At 48.1% G+C, this 19,633-nt stretch overlaps 6 protein-coding genes across 6 annotated transcripts; 4 read left to right on the top strand and 2 right to left on the bottom strand.

Annotated features, from left to right (window-relative positions):
- Nucleotides 1–1,139: 1,139 nt before the first annotated feature.
- Nucleotides 1,140–3,697, bottom strand: UREG_05434 (transporter ATM1; the record flags this gene model as incomplete). The annotated part of the gene is made up of 7 exons (XM_002584699.1): nt 1,140–1,294; nt 1,348–1,564; nt 1,609–2,648; nt 2,822–3,001; nt 3,065–3,179; nt 3,234–3,293; nt 3,344–3,697. 7 exons carry the CDS (start codon nt 3,695–3,697, stop codon nt 1,140–1,142), a joined length of 2,121 nt encoding a protein of 706 aa, XP_002584745.1.
- Nucleotides 3,698–5,216: 1,519 nt separating this feature from the next.
- On the top strand, nt 5,217–5,601 carry UREG_05433 (uncharacterized protein; the record flags this gene model as incomplete). Its single annotated transcript, XM_002584698.1, has 2 exons — nt 5,217–5,273; nt 5,335–5,601. 2 exons carry the CDS (start codon nt 5,217–5,219, stop codon nt 5,599–5,601), a joined length of 324 nt encoding a protein of 107 aa, XP_002584744.1.
- A 2,268-nt stretch (nt 5,602–7,869) lies between these two features.
- On the top strand, nt 7,870–10,328 carry UREG_05432 (uncharacterized protein; the record flags this gene model as incomplete). Its single annotated transcript, XM_002584697.1, has 3 exons — nt 7,870–8,139; nt 8,348–8,656; nt 8,733–10,328. The coding sequence occupies 3 exons, from the start codon at nt 7,870–7,872 to the stop codon at nt 10,326–10,328; spliced, it is 2,175 nt and encodes a 724-aa protein (XP_002584743.1).
- Nucleotides 10,329–10,944: 616 nt separating this feature from the next.
- On the top strand, nt 10,945–13,970 carry UREG_05431 (SEC24 protein; the record flags this gene model as incomplete). The annotated part of the gene is made up of 3 exons (XM_002584696.1): nt 10,945–11,517; nt 11,576–13,222; nt 13,275–13,970. The coding sequence occupies 3 exons, from the start codon at nt 10,945–10,947 to the stop codon at nt 13,968–13,970; spliced, it is 2,916 nt and encodes a 971-aa protein (XP_002584742.1).
- A 1,846-nt stretch (nt 13,971–15,816) lies between these two features.
- Nucleotides 15,817–17,097, top strand: UREG_05430 (mitogen-activated protein kinase; the record flags this gene model as incomplete). Its single annotated transcript, XM_002584695.1, has 5 exons — nt 15,817–15,923; nt 15,980–16,175; nt 16,231–16,612; nt 16,670–17,017; nt 17,069–17,097. 5 exons carry the CDS (start codon nt 15,817–15,819, stop codon nt 17,095–17,097), a joined length of 1,062 nt encoding a protein of 353 aa, XP_002584741.1.
- Nucleotides 17,098–17,606: 509 nt separating this feature from the next.
- UREG_05429 (uncharacterized protein) lies at nt 17,607–18,764 on the bottom strand (the record flags this gene model as incomplete). Its single annotated transcript, XM_002584694.1, has 2 exons — nt 17,607–18,352; nt 18,464–18,764. 2 exons carry the CDS (start codon nt 18,762–18,764, stop codon nt 17,607–17,609), a joined length of 1,047 nt encoding a protein of 348 aa, XP_002584740.1.
- Nucleotides 18,765–19,633: the final 869 nt, after the last annotated feature.

Raw genomic sequence — 19,633 nt, 5'->3', positions numbered from 1 at the left:
GGACCGTTGGGATAAGCAGAGTTTCTCCCTGGAACTATGCCATAGGACGAGAAGGAAAGTGAGATTAAAGGATGGTTTTTAGGTTGACAATTGGTTGATAGAGCGAGTGAATGAATAAAATAGAGCCGAAAGGAAAAACGTCAACGGAAAGGAATGCCCGGTGTGTGGTAGTTAATGGAGATGTTATCGAGTAGTTAGACGAAGGAGAGAAGAGGGAGGGACTGGCCTGGACAATTTGGACGGGAAAAAAGACCGAACCTTGCGGGGGTTTCGTTGGCTAGGGGGGCGCTAACGGCGCCTTTAGGTAAGGCTTTAACTAAATTTAGTTAAGACCCCCAAGCCCCAGATCGGGCGAGTTGCCCTGGGTGTTCGGCTAGGCTTTAGGCCCCTCTGCTCTACGCTGCGCAAGTCTGTTTCATTTTAACGAGCAAAGGGAGCGCTGGCCAGCCAGTAACCAGTTAGTTGGCGCCTCTGAAGAGCAAACAGTTGCCCTCTTCCCAACCACACCGCTACCCGTGTGATTGGAATGTTCTCGTTGCAGCCCTAAAGCACGCTCGAATCGTGTTCTGCAGGGTTGCTGCAACACCCCATCGCGGTCGGCCCAAATGCTGCCAATCAACATGCGGTTCCTGATAGCAGCCAAGTCAAGCCCGGCATCGAGTGCAAACCTACTTTCCGCTCGCTCGGTTGGTGTCACATCCATCAGGATAGTCTCTCAAAACTGCGCGGGCAAGGTTTGAGTGATGTTGGTTATTTTCTCCCATTTTCTCAAGCCAAAGGAATATCTCCGTCGCACCTGCTAGTCTATCCCTTGTTCGGTCCCTAACTTCTCCGTAGTTAGCGATGCGGTAGTGGTGTGAACTGGGTTCGTGCTCATTAAGCCATAGTTAACTACTAGGATCAGGGAAATTCTCTGCGACATCAACCAGGGTTGCAGGCAAAGGAACGTGGCACTGCGTGGAAATCCCTTCACTTTTTCTATTTTTAAAGCTTTCTCCAACCGACAATGCTGCTTGACCCAGGGCCCTCCGTCTATCAACAATTTGTGATTAATCCAAAGCCAGGAACCGGAAAAATTCTATATCCAAACAATGGGAACATTTTTTACACATATGCATGACTTTTAACCGTGTGCTTAATCAATGTGGAATTGGCGGATCGCGAGATGGCGGCTGCGGTTGTGAAGAAGGGCTCTTTTCGCCGACTCCCTGTTCCAGCTTCTTTTCTTCCTCGATCTCTTCAATCTCAAGTTCCCTTTCGCGTTCTGGGTCCCGCGCTAGCGACGTCTCTTGGGCTGTTGCACCTCAAGTTAGCAAAAGACCTCGGCGGAAACCTAGTATGACCTACCATTCCATAGCTCCGCATATACGGCACCTTTGTCCAAAAGCTGGGAGTGAGTTCCAATCTCGGCGACCTGGCCATCCTTCAAGACCAAGATCCGGTCGCTATCGTATATCGTTCGCAGCCGATGGGCCACAAAGACACTGGTTCGTGCTTGGTCCTTGAGGATGCTGTTGATATTCAGGAGAAGTGCTTGCTCTGTGTATGTATCCAACGCAGATGTCTAATAAGACGGGTATAACTGTCAGTAAAAAAGCTTATGCTCACGTAAGTTGAGGAGACACCCACCGCTTCATCAAAGAACAGCAGTGGCGGATTCTTTAGAATTAAGCGAGAAATAGCTAGCCGCTGCTTTTCTCCGCCAGATATCATCATTCCACGCTCACCCACGGGAGTGTCATAACCAGCCGGTAGTCGTTCGATCAATTCGTGAATGTGTGCTCGTTGCGCCGCTTCTCGCACCTCCTCCCTCGTCGCATCAATTCGACCGTAGCGGATGTTATGCTCAATAGTATTGTTGAATAGCGGAGTGTCCTGAGGAACGACGCCAATCGACTTCCGCAAACTCTCCAGCGTAATATCTCGTATGTCTTGCCCATCAATCAGGATACGACCTCCTTGCACGTCGTAGAATCGAAACAAAAGTCGTAGAATCGTAGATTTACCACATCCGCTGGGGCCAACGATGGCGAATTTTTCCCCTGCGGGAATGGTGAAGCTAACGTTCTTCAAAACGGTTCGTTCTGGATGATAGCCAAATGTGACATTCTCAAATCTGATCTCTCCGCCCTGTCTTAACTGCAATGGCTTTGCATTCGGCAGCTCTTTTATATTGACATTGACCTTCTGGAGATTGAAAAGCGTCTCCATATCCAGTAGCGACTGCCTAAGCTCTCGGTACACTGAACCTAGGAAATTCAATGGAACAGACAGCTGGAATACCAACTGGTTTATCATCACAAGGTCCCCCACCGTTAATGCACTAGTCGCTACTCCGTGGGCGCCAAAGTACATCATCGCCGCAAGAGCGCTCGAAAAGATTATATTTTGGCCGGAGTTAAGAAAAGCAAGGGATGTGGTGACTTTAATCGACGCATGTTGATAGGCCTTGAGAGCTTTGTCGTATCTGGCCACTTCGAATTGCTCATTGTTGAAGTATTTGACAGCTTCGTAGTTGATCAAAGAATCGACTGCGACAGTAGCTCCTTGGTTATCTGCGGCGTTTGCTTGCTTTCGAAATTTAGTACGCCATGCGGTAGTAGTAATTGTGAACGCCGAATATGCCACCATAGTTGCAGCTGTGACCGCTGCAAACTTGGGCCCATATTGATAGCTCTGCACCAGTTAGTCCACGCTTCGAGAATGTATACATTTAACAGGGTACGGCGCACCAATATTCCGCAGACCATAGATATTTCCAAGAAGGTAGGGAATACGTGAAATACCATAGAGGTGAGTAGGAAGCTAATTCCTTTCGTACCTCTATCAATAGCACGGGTGAGACCTCCTGTTTGCCGGCTTAGGTGAAAATTAAGGTCTAGGCGAAGCAGGTGATTGAAAACATTTCGAGCAACCTTTCTGATCGCCTTCTGTGCCACGCCGGCAAATACAGCATTTCGAAGCTCCTGAAATACAGTTGCCCCTATCCTCGTCGCACCATCTATGATTATGTTCGTCATCAGTTACGGCTTAGAAAAGTATGCATAAGGATGGATAGGCCTACATGCCACGATCATAGAGCCCGCCACTGTCCACGCGGTACCCCCGAGTGCTGCAAAATCGATATTCATGGAGTCTACGATTTGTTTGAAGTAGAAAGGAACGTTGACATTCAGCACCTACCGAGAAATAAGCCACAATACCTTGAAACAAGAAGATGTACGTTTACATACTTTGCCTCCAATTAATAGTGATAGCGCGACCCCAACACGGAGTTTCGTTCCCCAGTCGTCCTAAATTGGATCGATCAGCGGAGAAATGGGAAACGTAGGAGCGCGCGTACTTTAGGCCACAGATACTTCGACATTTCTTTCATAATCGCCCAATCCGCCTTCCGCTGCTCTTGTCTAGTCATTGCAGCCTCGCTAAGGAGGCCTGGCTTCTTATTTGGCGGCTTCGTAGAAGCCCCAGGCTCTTTTTCCGTAATCCCATGACCTGCAGCTCCTTGTGTTTTTACGGCCGCATTTGAAGCCTTCTCATTTTGCGTATTCAAGGACCCGCCTCGAGTAGTGAATATCCTGGTCTGATCTCTGATGCGGGGATATGACTTGTGTGGCGGCCCGGAGCGAGGAAGGTGGCATCTGGGAGGCTGGGTGCTTGCGAAGCGGTGCGCACATCGTGCCGTTCGGAGCAGCATTTTGAACGAGGATTGAGCTTCTGCTACCACAGGAATGACGGTCCTCCCCTACCGTGCCATTATGATGTGCAGAAAGCTCCGATAGTGTGTAGCGCGGGGACAATGGATCGGCTGTTGGAGCGAATGCAGCGGGTGTGAAGGACGTAAGGCGGTCAAATGATAGGCAATTTTTTGCTAAGGCTCTTGCCGCATAGCATAACTATACCTTTTGAAAGCAACAGCCTGCCTTGTAAAAGAAGTCCGCAAGTTGAGGCCTTTTGCAAATAGATTTCCAGGCTGTGGAATCGGGATGGTTATCTGATCCGCAAGTTGATGTGTTTGTTCTGTTTGCTTCCACTTCCCAAAAGCTTCTCCCAGAACCCAGGCTCATGGCAAGTCGAATGGAGCTGGCAACGGAAAAGCAAATGATATCTATATGGAGCCCATCAATTGTTGTGTCAGGAGAGGCTTGAGGCCTTCTGCCTGTAAGTTTGGACAATGGAGGCCAATTGAGGTTTCCTCGACGCGAAGATGGGCCTCTATCCAAGCCGTCTCAGTTGATCCCAATACTCTCCCCAACCGCAATCTTCCTGCTACCACGATTTCAAGTTCTGTAATATCACCAGGTTAGTATCCTACGCCTTCTGCTTTCCCTGTCAAAGGCTAATTAGTGGTTTCAAGACGCAAAGTTTGAAGTCCTCGGCTCGCCGTATTCCCTTCTCTCTGTCTCCCTTTCAGCGTCCCAGAATCTATATACGAGGCGCGGTACTCTTGTTGGATTAAATGGGAAAGCAGAAAATGTACCCCCGTACTTCTTCATTGCCATTGCAAAATCCGTACTTATTTATGTTGCGAAGGTCGTCTCTACTCTCAGGCTACTCGAGCCCTTCAGACGCGCCGCCCTCCGAATCCCTTTCCTCTACCAAAAGGTTGGTGCATACTCAACTCGAAGAATACATGAAAGTTTAACGGTCTCTTTCCGTTAGATATCTTCTGCCAGTCCAGTCAATGCCCTTATATCCGTCCGTTCCCCTATAACGTCGTTCTCCGTCGTTCAATTGGATGGTACCGTGGATTGGATGGTTACGCAGCGCGATGGTTTACTCGCCTGGACGGGACATGCCTTAAGCGTGAAGCCTACACTAAACAGGGAATTAGTATGTGCGCCTGAAGACTTTTCTTCATGTTCCCCTGGGTACTGACTCCTGAAGAGTTTGGTCCATTGGGGTAGTTCAAAGGTGACTGGACGAGGTTTGTTAGCTCTGGTTGGGAAGGGCCAGGTCTATTCAATTAATTTGAAGGCCGGAGAGCAATACGTTGCTCACCCAAGGTAAGCTAGGCATCAACGGGTTATGAACTATTGTCTTACTAGTATTCTAGCAATGTCGTCGCGTATACTATCAGATCCCACTGGCCTCGCCCATTTCGGTTCAAATCTACGTCTCTCAAGTTTCAGGTCCCAAATCTAGGCACAAGTGGCTTGTTGGTGAAATCCAAGTTTTTAAATAATTTGGCCAATTCAGATACCTGGAAAGCGACAATGAGGATTTTCCATACAGTTCGGACGTGGGCTAGAAGGACTATTTGGGGTGATCGGGTATGACCCTCTTCCCATTACATCGTTATAACCACAGATTTGGAGACTTACTGCAACATAGTTATTCCTACAATTCGAAGGACCAGCAACTATTCTCATTCAGACGCGAGCATCTCGAATAAACGATTCCCTCACTGCCCAAGAAGTAAATGAAATCGCGGATGCACAGCCAGGTGTTACGAGAGAAGCAATAGATGTTGTGCAGGAGCGACTTGAGAAAGACTTGCCTCCACCACCCAAGGAAGATGAGATGAAAACTGTTGGTCAAACCTTCGCTGCGGTCCGACGAGACGGCAACGTCGAATTCAGAAAGGCCGGCGATGATTGACAGAGAAATCATCTTAGATAAAGGGGCGAATAACGAAACTGTAGCGATCCGGTGTGGCCCAATGTTCTATCAAAAGAGATTGATATCCTATGATGTATGCTCATAACCAAGATTTATGTGCAAACTTGGTTACAAGCGCCAACAGAGACTCGCTGCAAGTCAACTAATTAAAAACACTTATTTTCTAACGTCCGCTCTAGCGAGCGAGTCCATGCTATCTCATTCAAACTTGTTTTACGGACCAATGCTTCTCACAGGCCTCGTTACCGCCTCAACATCATGTGTGAATTCGGCTCGTCAGGGCGAATCTGTCGATATATACGGTAGCGCTCCAGGATTTCCATAATGCCATAAGGCTTCCTTCCTTTCCGTTCTCTCCTTATATTTGCCAATACTTTAGAATTCGAGAATTCAGGGTTGATCTTCCGTATCAAATCTAGGAACCGTCGAGCCATGGATTCTTCACTGATATTCATATTGAGCTTGCGGATTTGTTCAACAACCATAATCCATCTTTGAATATAAACCTCAATATTTGAACACTTGGGACCCTTAAGAAGATTGTCATATTCCTTTTGAACTTCCCGTTCTCTCTCAGCATCAGATGGAGAGCATCTGAGCTTCAAGATAACAAGGCATTCTCTAGGATCTGTTTCGGCAATGACAGATGTAATGATAATTGGTGAAATTCGCTCCTGCATGTATAGAATAATGTCAAGAAGAGCCTGTTCCCTTTGCTCATAGAGCTTCCAGTCCCTTTTCCATAAGATGAGATTTCTCGGGTCCTTAAACTGCTCTTCGGTCAATCTTCAGGCTCTTTGAGGATCTTTGGCTCTTCATTCGGATCCATATATTCCCAAATATTTAAGGATACGGCCTTGAGCTTGATTTGGGCAATCCATTGCACCCAATCCTGATGGGATCTCAGTATAGTGCCCATTGCTGCTCGTACGTTCGCTCGTTTGATTGTTCTACTGTTCGTTCTAACGTTCGTTTGGTAGGCTGATCGTGTAGTAGGTTGATCGTACGTTTGATTGTCTTTTTCAAGATCCGGTTGGGTAGTTATAAAGGGTGGAAAATCGTCAGATCGGCGAATCAGCGGAATATACCTTATGGGAAATTCCGCGTATAGATTAGGAACTTCAAGTGAAATAACAAGCGAATCTGAAAGCACCCGGGCTTATGACTGTAAGACGAAGGTTTAATGTGAAGCAAGGCAAGACTTCCTCAAATGTAGGAGTGCTTGGATTTGAAAAGACTTGTTCGATTCTTCTATATTCTGGCGTTGAGGTCAGCCAGTTATATAGGTATTTTTCGATTACCTTAAGCTAGTTATCAGGTTCGTGTGTTAGACACTAAGGAAATAGATAAGCAAGAACTGACAAATTTGTAAAATGAATGTATCTGAAACCACTTGAGACATTATTGATACATTCTCCCTATATCCATCTTGCTGCACAAGGTGCCGGCTCAAAATAGGTGGCTACTTGAGGGGACTTTTCAACTTCTGCAATCATACAGTATAAGTTAGTATGGGGCCGGACACCGTTATTCGGTCCCCAGAAGGTAGGACGGGCTACTTGTCGATAAAAAGCTACAAGCCAAGTCCAGTTCTGGAGTATTGAGAGAAAAGAGTAGACACCCCCGAGTCTCATTTCCTGACTCTTCGCTCCAGCGCATTCGCAGGAAGCAAGTAAGATTGGTGGAAATCTGATTACATAATGCGACCTCGTTCGGTTGCCTTGCCAACTGCGATTCTCGTCTCTCAGCCTAACATCAACCACTTGATTGGAAATCTGAAATCAACGGCCAGCGGAGCATCAAGGCGTCCCGAGTCTAAAGGTAAGTCACAGCGCAGCAGTGCTAGGTGAAAGGCTTTTTCTTGTTTCTTCATTTCTCCTGTTCCTTCTTGCGTGTACTTTTGCATTTTCGCATTTCGCACAGCGTGACATTTGCATCAGTCGAGTTTATGGTTCTGCAGACCTAGAGCTTCAATCGCATTGCGGGCGCTTTTTACTCCCTGGAATTATTTGTCCTGCGATTTCTTTCGTAGACGTTTTCTCTATTGCCCCTTGGCGTGTTGCGTCAGTTAGAGCCTAAAGATCGGATTTCGTGATATTGCATTTTTGTTCAAGAAAGCCGTTTTGTTTTGAGGACTTTTAGAAGTGAGGTGGAAATCGGACGAGAGAACGACACAGTCAGATTTAGGTGGCAGCGTGCTTGGTATTCACCCATTTGCACCTGCAGCAAGCGCCGAACACCAACAACATGAGCGTCAGAGTGGTGGCCCGAATTCGACCGCTCCTGAAAACGGAGCGTGAAATCGATATCATCGTCCGTCCCGGGTCATGTGCCAACCTGGTTTCGGCATCGGTCGCGAAACCTTCGGATGAAAATGTTTCGAGGTCGCAAAAATGCGAAAAAGCCGAGAAGAAGCAGAAGGATATCTGCAATCGACCGACTGTTGTGCGCATACCGAACCCGAAAAACGAGGGAGAGCAATATAGTTTTCAGTTCAACGGGGTTTATGACGATGCCGTGGGTCAACAGGAGTTTTTCGATGCTGAAGGTATACCAGACTAGGGTTAATGAGCTGGCGTGAAGAAGAACAGTGGTAGCTAACTCGATATGTCGTGATAATTTAGTGGCTCCGACTATAAAACACCTTTTTGCCGGCTTTGACATTACCCTCTTTGCCTACGGGGTAACTGGTACGGGCAAGACTCATACAATGCGTGGAGGAAAGAGTCTAGCGGAAAGAGGTGTGATACCTCGACTATTGAGCGGCATATATAGAAGAAGCAGAAAAATGGAGAAAGATTCCCAAGGTGCTACAAAGGTGGACGTAGCTATGAGCTACTATGAAATATACAACGACAAGGTCTTTGACCTTTTTGAGCCGCCAGAGAAAAGGACCGCTTCTGGCCTCCCACTTAGAGACAGCGGGGGCAAAACCGTTGTCGTTGGACTAACGGAACGACCCTGCGGTTCCCTTAAAGAATTTGAGATTATGTATGACCTGGCCAATGTGAACAGGTCGACTTCTGCTACGAAGGTGTGTAACTGTGACTGCAGCTCTGATAGTGGAGAACCGTTTGGGAGGCGACTGACTTGTCATTTGTGATGAATAGCTGAACGCTCACTCCTCGAGATCCCATGCAATCTTATGCGTCAAGCTGACGGTTACGACCCCAGACCGTGTTCGTGTTAGCACCGCATCCGCCATTGACCTTGCAGGTTCGGAGGATAACCGACGAACGGACAACGGCAAGGAGCGTATGGTCGAATCGGCGAGCATCAACAAAAGCTTGTTCGTTCTAGCCCAGTGCGTAGAGGCGATCAGTAAGAAGCAGGCGAGAATACCCTACCGGGAATCCAAAATGACCAGAATCCTATCCCTTGGCCAGAATCAAGGGCTCACCGTCATGATACTCAACCTTGCACCGGTTCGCTCATATCACCTGGATACGTTAAGTTCTTTAAATTTCGCGAACCGTACAAGGAAAATTGAAGTAAGGGAAGTAGAGAACGAACCAATTTTCAAAGGGCCACCACGCCTTGCCTCGGGTTTATCTGTAAAAGGATCTTCCATCAAAAGGCAGCCGTTGCGACCGTTGACAGCTTCGATTAATGCGAATATCGTACCAGTGACTGCGAGTGCAGATTCAAAGCCACCTGATGGTAAACCTGCCAAATCCTTCATGGTTTATACAGACAAAGCACAAGCGAAGCAGCATGCTCAAGTTGAGCAGCCCAAGGGCCCTGCCTTAAAACGAAAGTCTGGAAGCAATTTCCCTTCCTTGAGTCGAACCTCGAAGCTAGCACGTGTTTCCACGGAGGCGCAAGCCCGGACCGCGCAGGCAGTACACAGTGTTTCTGCGGCGAAAATCGAGGAGATGGTTGAAAAAAAGGTGGAAGAGATCTTAGCGGCAAGGGCTTTAAATGAAGCTGAAGCAACTCAGGCAACTTTAAGCACGCATGCAAACGACGTAAATACGCAGCTGCAGCGTCGGCTTGAACGCCTCGAGCAACGGGTGGAAGGAAAGGAAGATGCGCGGGCTGAGGGCTTATCATACCTTCTGATGGGCAAACAACATCAGTCTCACGGCGAAGACAGGTCAGCATTAAAGATGTATCAGTTGGCACTTCCTTACTTCCCGGACAACGCAAAGTTGGTGCAGAAGATAGAGCTTCTACAAGCTAGGCTAGATGGGCAGGGAGATCAAGGTCGAGCAACGGTTGGGGCAGCGGAAGCCCAACAACAAAGCCGGAAAAAGCGACGGCGATTTGCTCGAGAGAGCACCGAAAATGATGATGATTATGGTGATGATGAGTACCATGCTTCAGACGGAAATGATTGCTTAAGCGACGACGAAGGTGATTTACAGAGCTACTCACGTCCCAAACCGAAGAACCGCAAAGGCCCAGCGCAAAAATGCCCCTCCGCAAAACCAGTCTTCAGTGGGAGCGATGCTACATGCTTGTCGCCGCGAACATCACATATTCTTTCCGTTATTAATTCGAGGAATGTAAACCAAATCAAGTTGCTTCGAGGTGTTGGGGCAAAGAAGGCAGAAGCCATTGTTGACTGCCTCTGCGAGATGGATACAAACGGCTCCCCAGGTGAGGAGTCGGTTCAAATCCGCAATTTGGCGGAGCTAGGGAAGCTGAAAGGTGTCGGGTTGAGGACAGTGGAGAATATGCGGAATGGGATCGAAGTTGCCTGAGCTTGGGATAGTGATCTTGTTTTTGCGCCTGGAGTTCAGTGAAGCGAAGGTGTTTTGGTGCATGTGTGTTAGAAGTTTTACTGTCGATGGCATTTCTCTGCATAGCTGGTATCAATTTGCGCTTGCTGGGCCGTGTCTACCACTGGCATGTCAATATCAACGGCATCATCATCAAGTTCGATGACAATAGAGAGTGAATTTGGAGTGACGACAGCTGTAGCAATTGGCGCAGTCATGTGATTGGCGGGCTTCAACCACCAAGATGCAGAAGGCCACCATACACAAACCATGACATTGTTCCTGGTCAGCAAGCAGCACGGGGCTAACACTGCACCGAACAATCCCCCTACAGGCCACATTGACTTCATCTTGATGGTTAGTCTGCGCTCTGGTGTATAAGATTTCTTTCCCATCTCCCGTCCACTTCAATGCTTGTCAGCGCGTCTGTTCTGGTGCGTTCCCAAGCTCCCTTGCCCAGTTCTGAAATCAATGCCGAGTCCCTAACATCTGCACTCGAATCTCCAGTGAATATAACTCTAGGACTTTGTCACAACGGTCAAACCATAATCCTCCACCGTACGCCTTTGCGCAGCTCAGTCCGTTTTCACTTCTCTAGATGGCCGCGCCGCAAGGAGGTTATCCACCTCCCAATGACCAGCAGGGCTACGGCCAGCCGTATGGCGCACCGCCCGCCGACGCACCCCAAGCCAATGCACCTCCACAAGGCAGCACGCACCCAGCCGGAGGCCCTACGCACGGCGGTAAGAAAAAGAGAGCCTATGCGGGGCAGGCCTTCGAGTTCGGATCCGGTGCGAATGCCGCGTTGGGAGGGCAACTGGCCGGAGGTGGTGCTTATGGGGGATATCCCGCGCCACCACAACCGCAGGGTTATCCATCGGCTCCATATCCTGGCCAACCAGCTCAGCAAGCTCCGGAGACATACCCCGCGGGGGAACAGATGAGCATGGGAGGCTATCAACCGCCGGCACCGGGCTATCCTGTTCCTCCGGCCGGGGATATGAGCCAGATCACACAACAAATGGGACAGATGAGTATGGGGGGTCAGATGCAGGGCCGGGCGCCAGCACCAGTCTCATTAACCCAGCTCTACCCGACGGATCTGTTGGCTCAGTCGTTCAATGTTGCAGAGCTTGATTTTATACCGCCGCCAATTGTCCTCCCGCCAAACGTGAGTTGTTTTCTATTCTCAACCTGGCAGAGGGATTACATATTAACGAATAATCCAGGCTAGCGTTACTCCCTCTCCAACAGCAAATTGTCCGCCCAAATACGTCCGCTCCACCCTCAATGCTGTTCCGACCACCAATTCCCTGCTGAAGAAATCCAGACTACCCTTCGCGCTCGTAATTCAACCGTTCACATCTCTACATGATGCAGAAGATCCGGTCCCAGTTGTGTCAGATCAGATTATTTCAAGATGTCGACGATGCCGCTCGTATATCAACCCCTTCGTCACCTTCCTCGACCATGGCCACCGTTGGCGTTGCAATATGTGCAGCTTGACTAATGATACTCCACAAGGGTTTGATTGGGATACCCACGCGCAACAAGCACTTGATAGATGGCAACGACCTGAGCTCAACCATGCCGTTGTGGAATTCGTGGCCCCTCAGGAGTACATGGTCCGACCACCACAGCCTTTGGTGTATTTGTTCCTGATCGATGTGAGCTACTCCTCCGTTACTAGCGGGCTGTTGGCAACCGCTGCGCGATGCATTAAGGAGAGTTTGGATAGGATACCAAACACGGATCGTCGCACGAGACTCGGCTTTATCGCAGTCGATTCCAGTCTTCATTATTTCACAATTCCGAGAGACGGCTCGGAAAGTTCCGATCCAAGTATGCTCGTTGTTAGTGACTTAGATGAGCCGTTCTTGCCAATTCCAGGCGACCTCCTGGTTACGTTGACGGAGTCTAGAGAGAATATTGAAATCTTCCTCGATAAGCTCCAGGAGATGTTCCAGAATACCCAGAACGGTGGATCTGCCATGGGCTCTGCACTTCGCGCTGGTCATAAGCTTATCGGCCCTGTGGGAGGTAAACTCACTGTTCTAACCGCATCACTTCCCAACATGGGCCATGGAGCGCTCGAAGTGAGAGAGGACAAAAAGGTCTTGGGTACCAGCAAAGAAAGTAGTTTATTGCAAACAGGTAATAGCTTTTACAAGAGCTTTGCCGTTGAATGCTCAAAACAACAGATTTCCGTCGACATGTTTTTGTTTTCCTCGCAATATCAAGACGTTGCTTCTTTGAGCAACCTTCCCAGGTACACTGGCGGACAAACTTATTTCTATCCAGGGTGGAATGCTGCTAGAAGCGAGGATGCTATTAAATTTGCTCAAGAATTCTCGAGTTACCTCTCCGCCGAAATTGGTCTGGAAGCTGTTCTTCGCGTACGTGCAACGACTGGTCTAAGGATGAGCACGTTTTACGGCAACTTTTTCAATCGAAGCTCGGATCTTTGCGCTTTCCCCGCGTTCCCTCGTGATCAAGCGTATGTCGTTGAGGTCGCTATCGATGAGACCGTCAACAGATCGGTTGTGTGCCTCCAAACGGCCGTGTTGCATACAACATGCAACGGCGAGCGAAGGATCAGAGTTCTAACTTTGGCTCTGCCCTCCACTCAATCATTGGCCGACGTGTATGCAGCTGCGGACCAGACCGCGATTGCGACGTACTTCAGTCACAAAGCCGTGGAGCGAACCTTGAGCAGTGGGCTGGAACAGGCTCGAGATGCTGTTCAAGCGAAAATCATCGAGCTATTGTCAACGTATAGGAAAGAACTTGCTGGCGGAAGTGTCAGCGGCGGTGGTTTGCAGTTCCCATCGAATCTTCGTGGATTGCCTCTTCTCTTCTTAGCACTGATCAAGAATGTAAGTTTGTGTCATACTTCGTACCCTGACCTGCAGTTAACCTTTTTCGCAGCTTGGGCTTCGAAAATCTGCGCAGATACCAACCGATATGCGGTCTGCCGCTCTTTGCCTGCTGTCCACATTGCCACTTCCACTGCTCATTCAATACATTTACCCTAAAATGTATTCGCTTCATGACATGCCAGATGATGCTGGAGTGCCCGATCCAGAAACGGGAGAAATTGTTTTGCCGCCACTCTGCAACCTCTCGTCTGAGCGCTTGGTTCCATATGGCCTATATCTTATTGACGATGGCCAGACACAATTTCTCTGGGTGGGACGAGACGCGATTCCTCAGCTCATTCAGGACGTGTTCGGATTTCCAGACAAGTCTCAGCTCCGTGTTGGAAAACAATTTCTCTCTGAACTGGACAATGACTTTAACGAGAGAGTAAGGGCAGTTATTCAAAAGAGCCGAGACTTCCGTAGCCGCGGTGTGGGGAGCATTGTTGTGCCTCAGCTTTACATTGTCAAAGAAGATGGAGAGCCTGGTCTCAGGTTATGGGCACAATCGATGTTGGTGGAGGATCGTGCAGACCAAGGGCTTAGCTTGCAACAATGGATGGCCCTGCTCCGGGACAAGGTATGCTTTCTCAGCCTTTCATTGTCTGGACCGTCTGTGTCGCTAACTCTAGCTATTCCAGGTTATTCAATAATGAATGTTCTTAGAATAGTTTCATCAATCAAATGCATATTCAGGATTACATAATAAATGCGTTGAACCACTTTTCACTGGCCCTAGGCCGACGTCCTCCATCCCAGTTCCTTATTCTTGGTGATATCAGAAGCTGACAGCCAACGCGGAAGCATCCTTGGGTCTGGAGGCCAACTAAGCGCGCAGTGGTATTTATAGGGCGACCCGATTTTAGCCCGCCGTTTCAGAGTATTGGGCGAAAGGGGGAACAATCTGCACGACCTAGAGGGCCGGTGCGAGGGTCGGCGGCTAAAATCTGCAGATGATTTGATGGTGAAATCCCGGGGTTGAAATCTTGTAGAAAGGAGAATTGACAAAGCCAATGTTGAGATTAGACTCCTGAAACGCGGATGGGAGTGTTGACAGTTCAAACTCTTTCCGCAAAGCCAGTACGGAGTAAAAGGTGAATTTAATGCTGCCTCGTCAGAGAGTTCGGTTGGTTTTCTGGATCTGACCCGCGCGCGGGTATCCCGCCCAAGGAACGTTATTATTTAAACTGGAGCTTCGCCAGGTTCTGGAATCCATAAAAAGGGGGAAAGCATCCATCTCTCCTCAATGTGATCATTTGGAACGCACTTCACACATTCAACTTCTCTGTCGCCCTGATCGCCACGTCTTGACCGGTGCTGTTCGTGGTGCGAGGTCTGGAAAGTCTGCCCCACCTTCAAGGCACTCTGTAACTGCGGCGCGTGTTTGGACTTGGCCCTTGAAACCAATAACTCGGGTCGTTCCTTAGACGTCCACCTCCGACCTTGCTTGCGTCCTTCATGCAACTTCCGGATAGTACGCTCGCGAGCAACAGAGGTCAGGCGCAATTTATCGTGTGGAAATTGTTTCTTGAACAAGACGTGGTGCTGGCGACTTGAGGATCTTAACTGGTTAACTACTGCTGAGGGGCTCCAAGGCGGGGAACGGTCCATGGTGATTGAGGTCAGTATACGCACCACCTTTCCCAACGAGGACTACTCTGGTGAAGCATGGTGTCTAATGGATCGTCAGTATCAATTAGGTCCATACACTACCGGCGACACCCGCTTTTGGATAATAACACATCGGGTTAAGCAAGCTCAGATCTGACTGGAGCTGGTGTTGAGCATCAGGTACGATCTGTGTTACTCTCCGATTCGCATCTCTGGGAGAACCCGCCTTTGTTATACTGTGAGAACTGTGTTACTTTGGAGAGGGGTGACGATTCTTATTCGAGTCCTTCAAAGCAGAGGAGATCTATCTGATTTACCTGAGCTGACCACCTGTTCGCAGCAGATTTAACACACCTCATATTCCCAATCTCAAAGGATACCTGCCGCTCTTTTCGTCTCTATTCTTTCACATACAGCATTGTTTTTTAACTATCGCGTGCACTTTCGTCTGGTATCCTCAGTTTCGACATCATACTGTGCCGATCAAGAGCAGTTCTCGGCGATTACTTAACGGCTAAAAGAGGTTTAAAGCACACAAAACATTGTCCTTTTTCAATTTCAAAACGGTGCAACTTAGGTGTCTGGACTGCCTGGAAGAAGGAGAAAGGAACTGAAAGGTTTGAAAGCGGTGATTTGTTACGTATCACACTGTGGGTCTAAGGCATGCTCATTTGTCTATGCTTTTCAACCATTTTGCTACTAAATTGCCATGCACACTGCCTGTTCTATGGTTCCTTATTGTTTCTTTCCTTCCTATGCCCTCCTACACCCCACAACTTCAAGCACCAATACTTGGTGCAGCTTCGCCCTTTGTTCGGTTACTGGGCTCAGCACATAACAGAACTATTCTCAGACATCCGGACTTATGGACTCTACCTTCTCTGCTCTTGTATTTGGTGACTAACGGGCTCTATAAGATTACAGTTCCACAATCGACTGAAATGGTTCAACCAGGCCCCCAAGGGGGTTCGAGAAAGATCTCCTTCAATGTGTCGGATCAGTATGATATCCAAGATGTGATTGGTGAAGGAGCATATGGAGTGGTCTGGTTAGACAAATTGGCATCGCCTCCAGTTTTTGAGCTTCATTCTAACCGGGTGCCAGCTCTGCCTTACACAAACCATCAGGACAAAAGGTGGCCATCAAGAAGATTACACCATTCGATCACTCTATGTTCTGCTTACGAACACTCCGCGAAATGAAGCTCCTTCGATATTTCAACCATGAGAATATTATTTCCATTTTAGATATTCAGAAACCCCGAAATTATGACAGTTTCACGGAGGTTTATCTCATTCAAGTAAGATTCGCTGATTCTACGTTTGTGACTATATGGTTACTGATGCGCCATGTAGGAGCTTATGGAGACCGACATGCATCGGGTTATTCGTACACAAGACCTATCCGACGACCATTGCCAATATTTTATCTACCAAACTCTTCGTGCCTTGAAGGCTATGCACTCTGCGAATGTCCTTCACCGTGACTTAAAACCGTCCAACCTGCTTTTGAATGCGAACTGTGACCTGAAAGTCTGCGACTTTGGACTTGCACGCTCCGCTGCTTCCACTGATGATAATTCCGGTTTTATGACTGAATATGTTGCCACCCGATGGTATCGTGCCCCCGAAATTATGTTGACCTTCAAGGAGTACACCAAGGCCATTGATGTTTGGAGTGTTGGATGCATCCTAGCGGAAATGCTGAGTGGAAAGCCATTGTTTCCAGGCAAAGATTGTAAATACTCTGGCATATTGTGCTATCCCACAGTTCGATACTAACCAGATGTCACAGATCACCATCAGCTGACTTTGATCCTGGATGTTCTTGGAACACCAACTATGGAAGATTACTATGGTATCAAATCTCGTCGTGCTCGGGAATACATTCGTTCACTGCCCTTCAAGAAGAAGATACCGTTAAAGGCTTTGTTCCCCAAGACATCCGACCTAGCCCTGGACCTTCTCGAGAAGCTTCTGGCGTTTAACCCCGTTAAACGAATTACCGTCGAGGAAGCTCTGCGCCACCCTTATCTCGAGCCGTACCACGATCCCGATGATGAGCCCACGGCGGAACCTATTCCAGAAGAGTTCTTTGATTTTGATAAGAATAAGGATTCATTAAGCAAGGAGCAGCTTAAAGGTACTTTCTGATCATCCCATCCATCGTGCGCCTCTAATAATTGTTGTATAGTTCTCATCTACGAAGAGATTATGCGGTAATCCTAACTTATAGACGTCGAAGAGTCGAATTTCTGTATTTGCATCTGAAGACTTTGAACTTCGACCATTATATGGACCACCGCGATGCGCACGGAGATATGGCATAATATCCCTCGGACTTTCCATTTTAAGCTCAAAATAGGCTGGCTGAGTTTTCCTTAGAACTATGATTGATTTGATACCTCGATTATGCGTGAAATGTTGTCAATCCTTTTGATGTGAATAACGGTGTCTGTACATGGTTGCCAATCAACATAATTCTTGATGCCCGCTTTTGAAGCATTTTGGTAACTGATGTAGCTTTTGGGGACCCAGTATCCGCATTCTTCGATCTGTAAGGACCGTAGGGCCAAATGCCATTTTGATCTAGTCCGTTCGCTTGCTGTGCTGATGGGCTGCTCGCCATAAACATCAAATAATATACACGTAGATACGCTAGTGTTTCTAGAGATATTGTTATCCTGGACTTTAACTGTCTCGAGAAGTCGGAGTCAAGCATGTAATGTGTTCTACTTTCCGGTCTTCTGTTCCGTGACAGTCTCAATGCCATCACCTACACCTTCTGGGCTCGGCACCTCCGCACATACATCCGGCTCAACTCCAAAGTTCAGCCGTAAGTGATCCCTCGTCATGCCGGCAATTGTTGCGATATAGTGCATCCTCCTTGCCTGATTTTCCTTCCCGCTTGCGCGCGATACTTCATCTTCTTTCAGGCCCTCCCGCTGATACATGCCCAGAATCTCAACCATCGCATCACAACCGGTGGGAGAGAAAACGACGACCCAAATCGGAACCCGAGATTCAATAACCACCCGCTTGTCCTCCGAATCTGCTCCATTTTCCCGATTGGATGTCTCGTGGAGCCGTTCCAGGATCGACCCAAAATTCTCCCTGAACGCTTCCATCACGCCCGTTTTATATACTATCAACTCGTCAATCTGTATCCTCTCGTTGGGCGGAAGGTCAGGAGACATTAGAGTCTTTGGTATAACGTCGCGATGGGTTTCGCCGACGAGGAAGAGGAGTGGAAGCTTCCCGCTTCCATTTCGACCTTGTTCTAATCTCGAAGACGGTTGCTGGTTTCGATCAAGGCCATTGTAATGATTTAGTATAAGCTGCGCAAGAAGTTCGCCCGTGCCAGCATCTTTTCCAACCAGGGTCGCATGTGGGAGGTGGGTTTGTCGTAAGGTATTCAGCGACCGGTAGGTGGCTGGTCCAACTGTATACAAGGCAAGATCGCGGGAGGTCTCTTCGGCTAGGTCTTCTGAATATTCATTTTAGTCTAGAATCGACGCGATCAAATCACTCAAAGGGGCCTTTTTTTAAAAAAAAATAGAAGGACAAATGAACAAAAGGCAGCACTCACGACCAACCTCGTCCACAATCATCCGACTAAACCCCTCCACTGCCCTCTGACTGGTGAACACCAAGCCGCCATATTTCCTTGTCAACGCCCGGGAAACGAAAAGATCTTTCAATTTCCCTAAATTTTCATAGTCGAATATATGCTCTAGCACGGGAACAAATATGGGCTTGTAATGGTGCCTCCTCGTGGTGGAGGAAAAGTACTCCTCGTACCCGTCATGCGGGGTGGATTTTGTTTTGAGCAGGAGAACTGGGATGGCCGAATTCGGCTTCCCGAAAAAAGAAAATTCGGCATCTGTCATCGTAACATGGAAATCCAAGCAGCTTTAAGGGCTGCCAGGCATACATTCCAGAATTGGGAACATTTGAGGAATTGAATGCCGAATGTCGGCATCGATATCGGGACAATACCAACGTCATCGGTAACTACTGCGGGCTCCTCAACCTTGTCGTTCAAACTGCATACGACTTGGCGGCCCCCCGAAAAGTAATTGAAAATAAGTCAGAACGAATAACGAGATTCAATTGTGTCTAGTAATTTATGTACAGTGTTTATAAAGCTCATTGGTCGTCCAGTACATGGAGATACTTTTTCTCCTCCAATGCCTCCCGTTCTGAAGCTGGTGGAAGGTCGGAGTATCTGTCGCTTCGGTATCCTCGCTGCGGAAGAAAAGTAAGTCAGTGCCCTTGGTCTCAAAGTATTAAGGGATGGACTCACCAAATAATGGAAAGTAAGATTGCTTAATTCGGCTGGCTCAATGCCCAAGTCCTTGAAGGTTTTCGCATTAGGGTCGATGACCTGATCGAGGAATTCCCTTTCGACCTGATCAGCAGAGGTTGTGGGCCACCAAATAAGCCTATTGAGCCAGTGTGCAGTAGGCTTGAAAATGGCTTTGGGAACATTGATATGTCGGCGTTTCTTGATAATTTCACGATCGACTAGCTCCGAAATCTCTGCCGTGGAATAGTTTGTAGGGCCATAGAGCTCAAAAGTTTGAGCTACGGTCCATTCTTCAAAAAGCATACGTTCTAAAGCATGGCCGACGTCAATCGCCTAAGCAGTGTAAGCATTGCGATATGTTCTGGGTTTTAGCGCAACCTACATGAACCGGCCAGTATCTCTCCTGCATGTGATTAGCAGTGAAAAGATTCGTGATACCGGCAAGTTTGT

Source organism: Uncinocarpus reesii, genomic scaffold (genome assembly GCF_000003515.1).
Source record: "Uncinocarpus reesii 1704 scaffold_3 genomic scaffold, whole genome shotgun sequence".
Classification (NCBI taxonomy): domain Eukaryota; kingdom Fungi; phylum Ascomycota; class Eurotiomycetes; order Onygenales; family Onygenaceae; genus Uncinocarpus; species Uncinocarpus reesii.
Note: the sequence above shows the minus strand (reverse complement) of the source record. Positions and strands in the feature narration are given on the sequence as shown.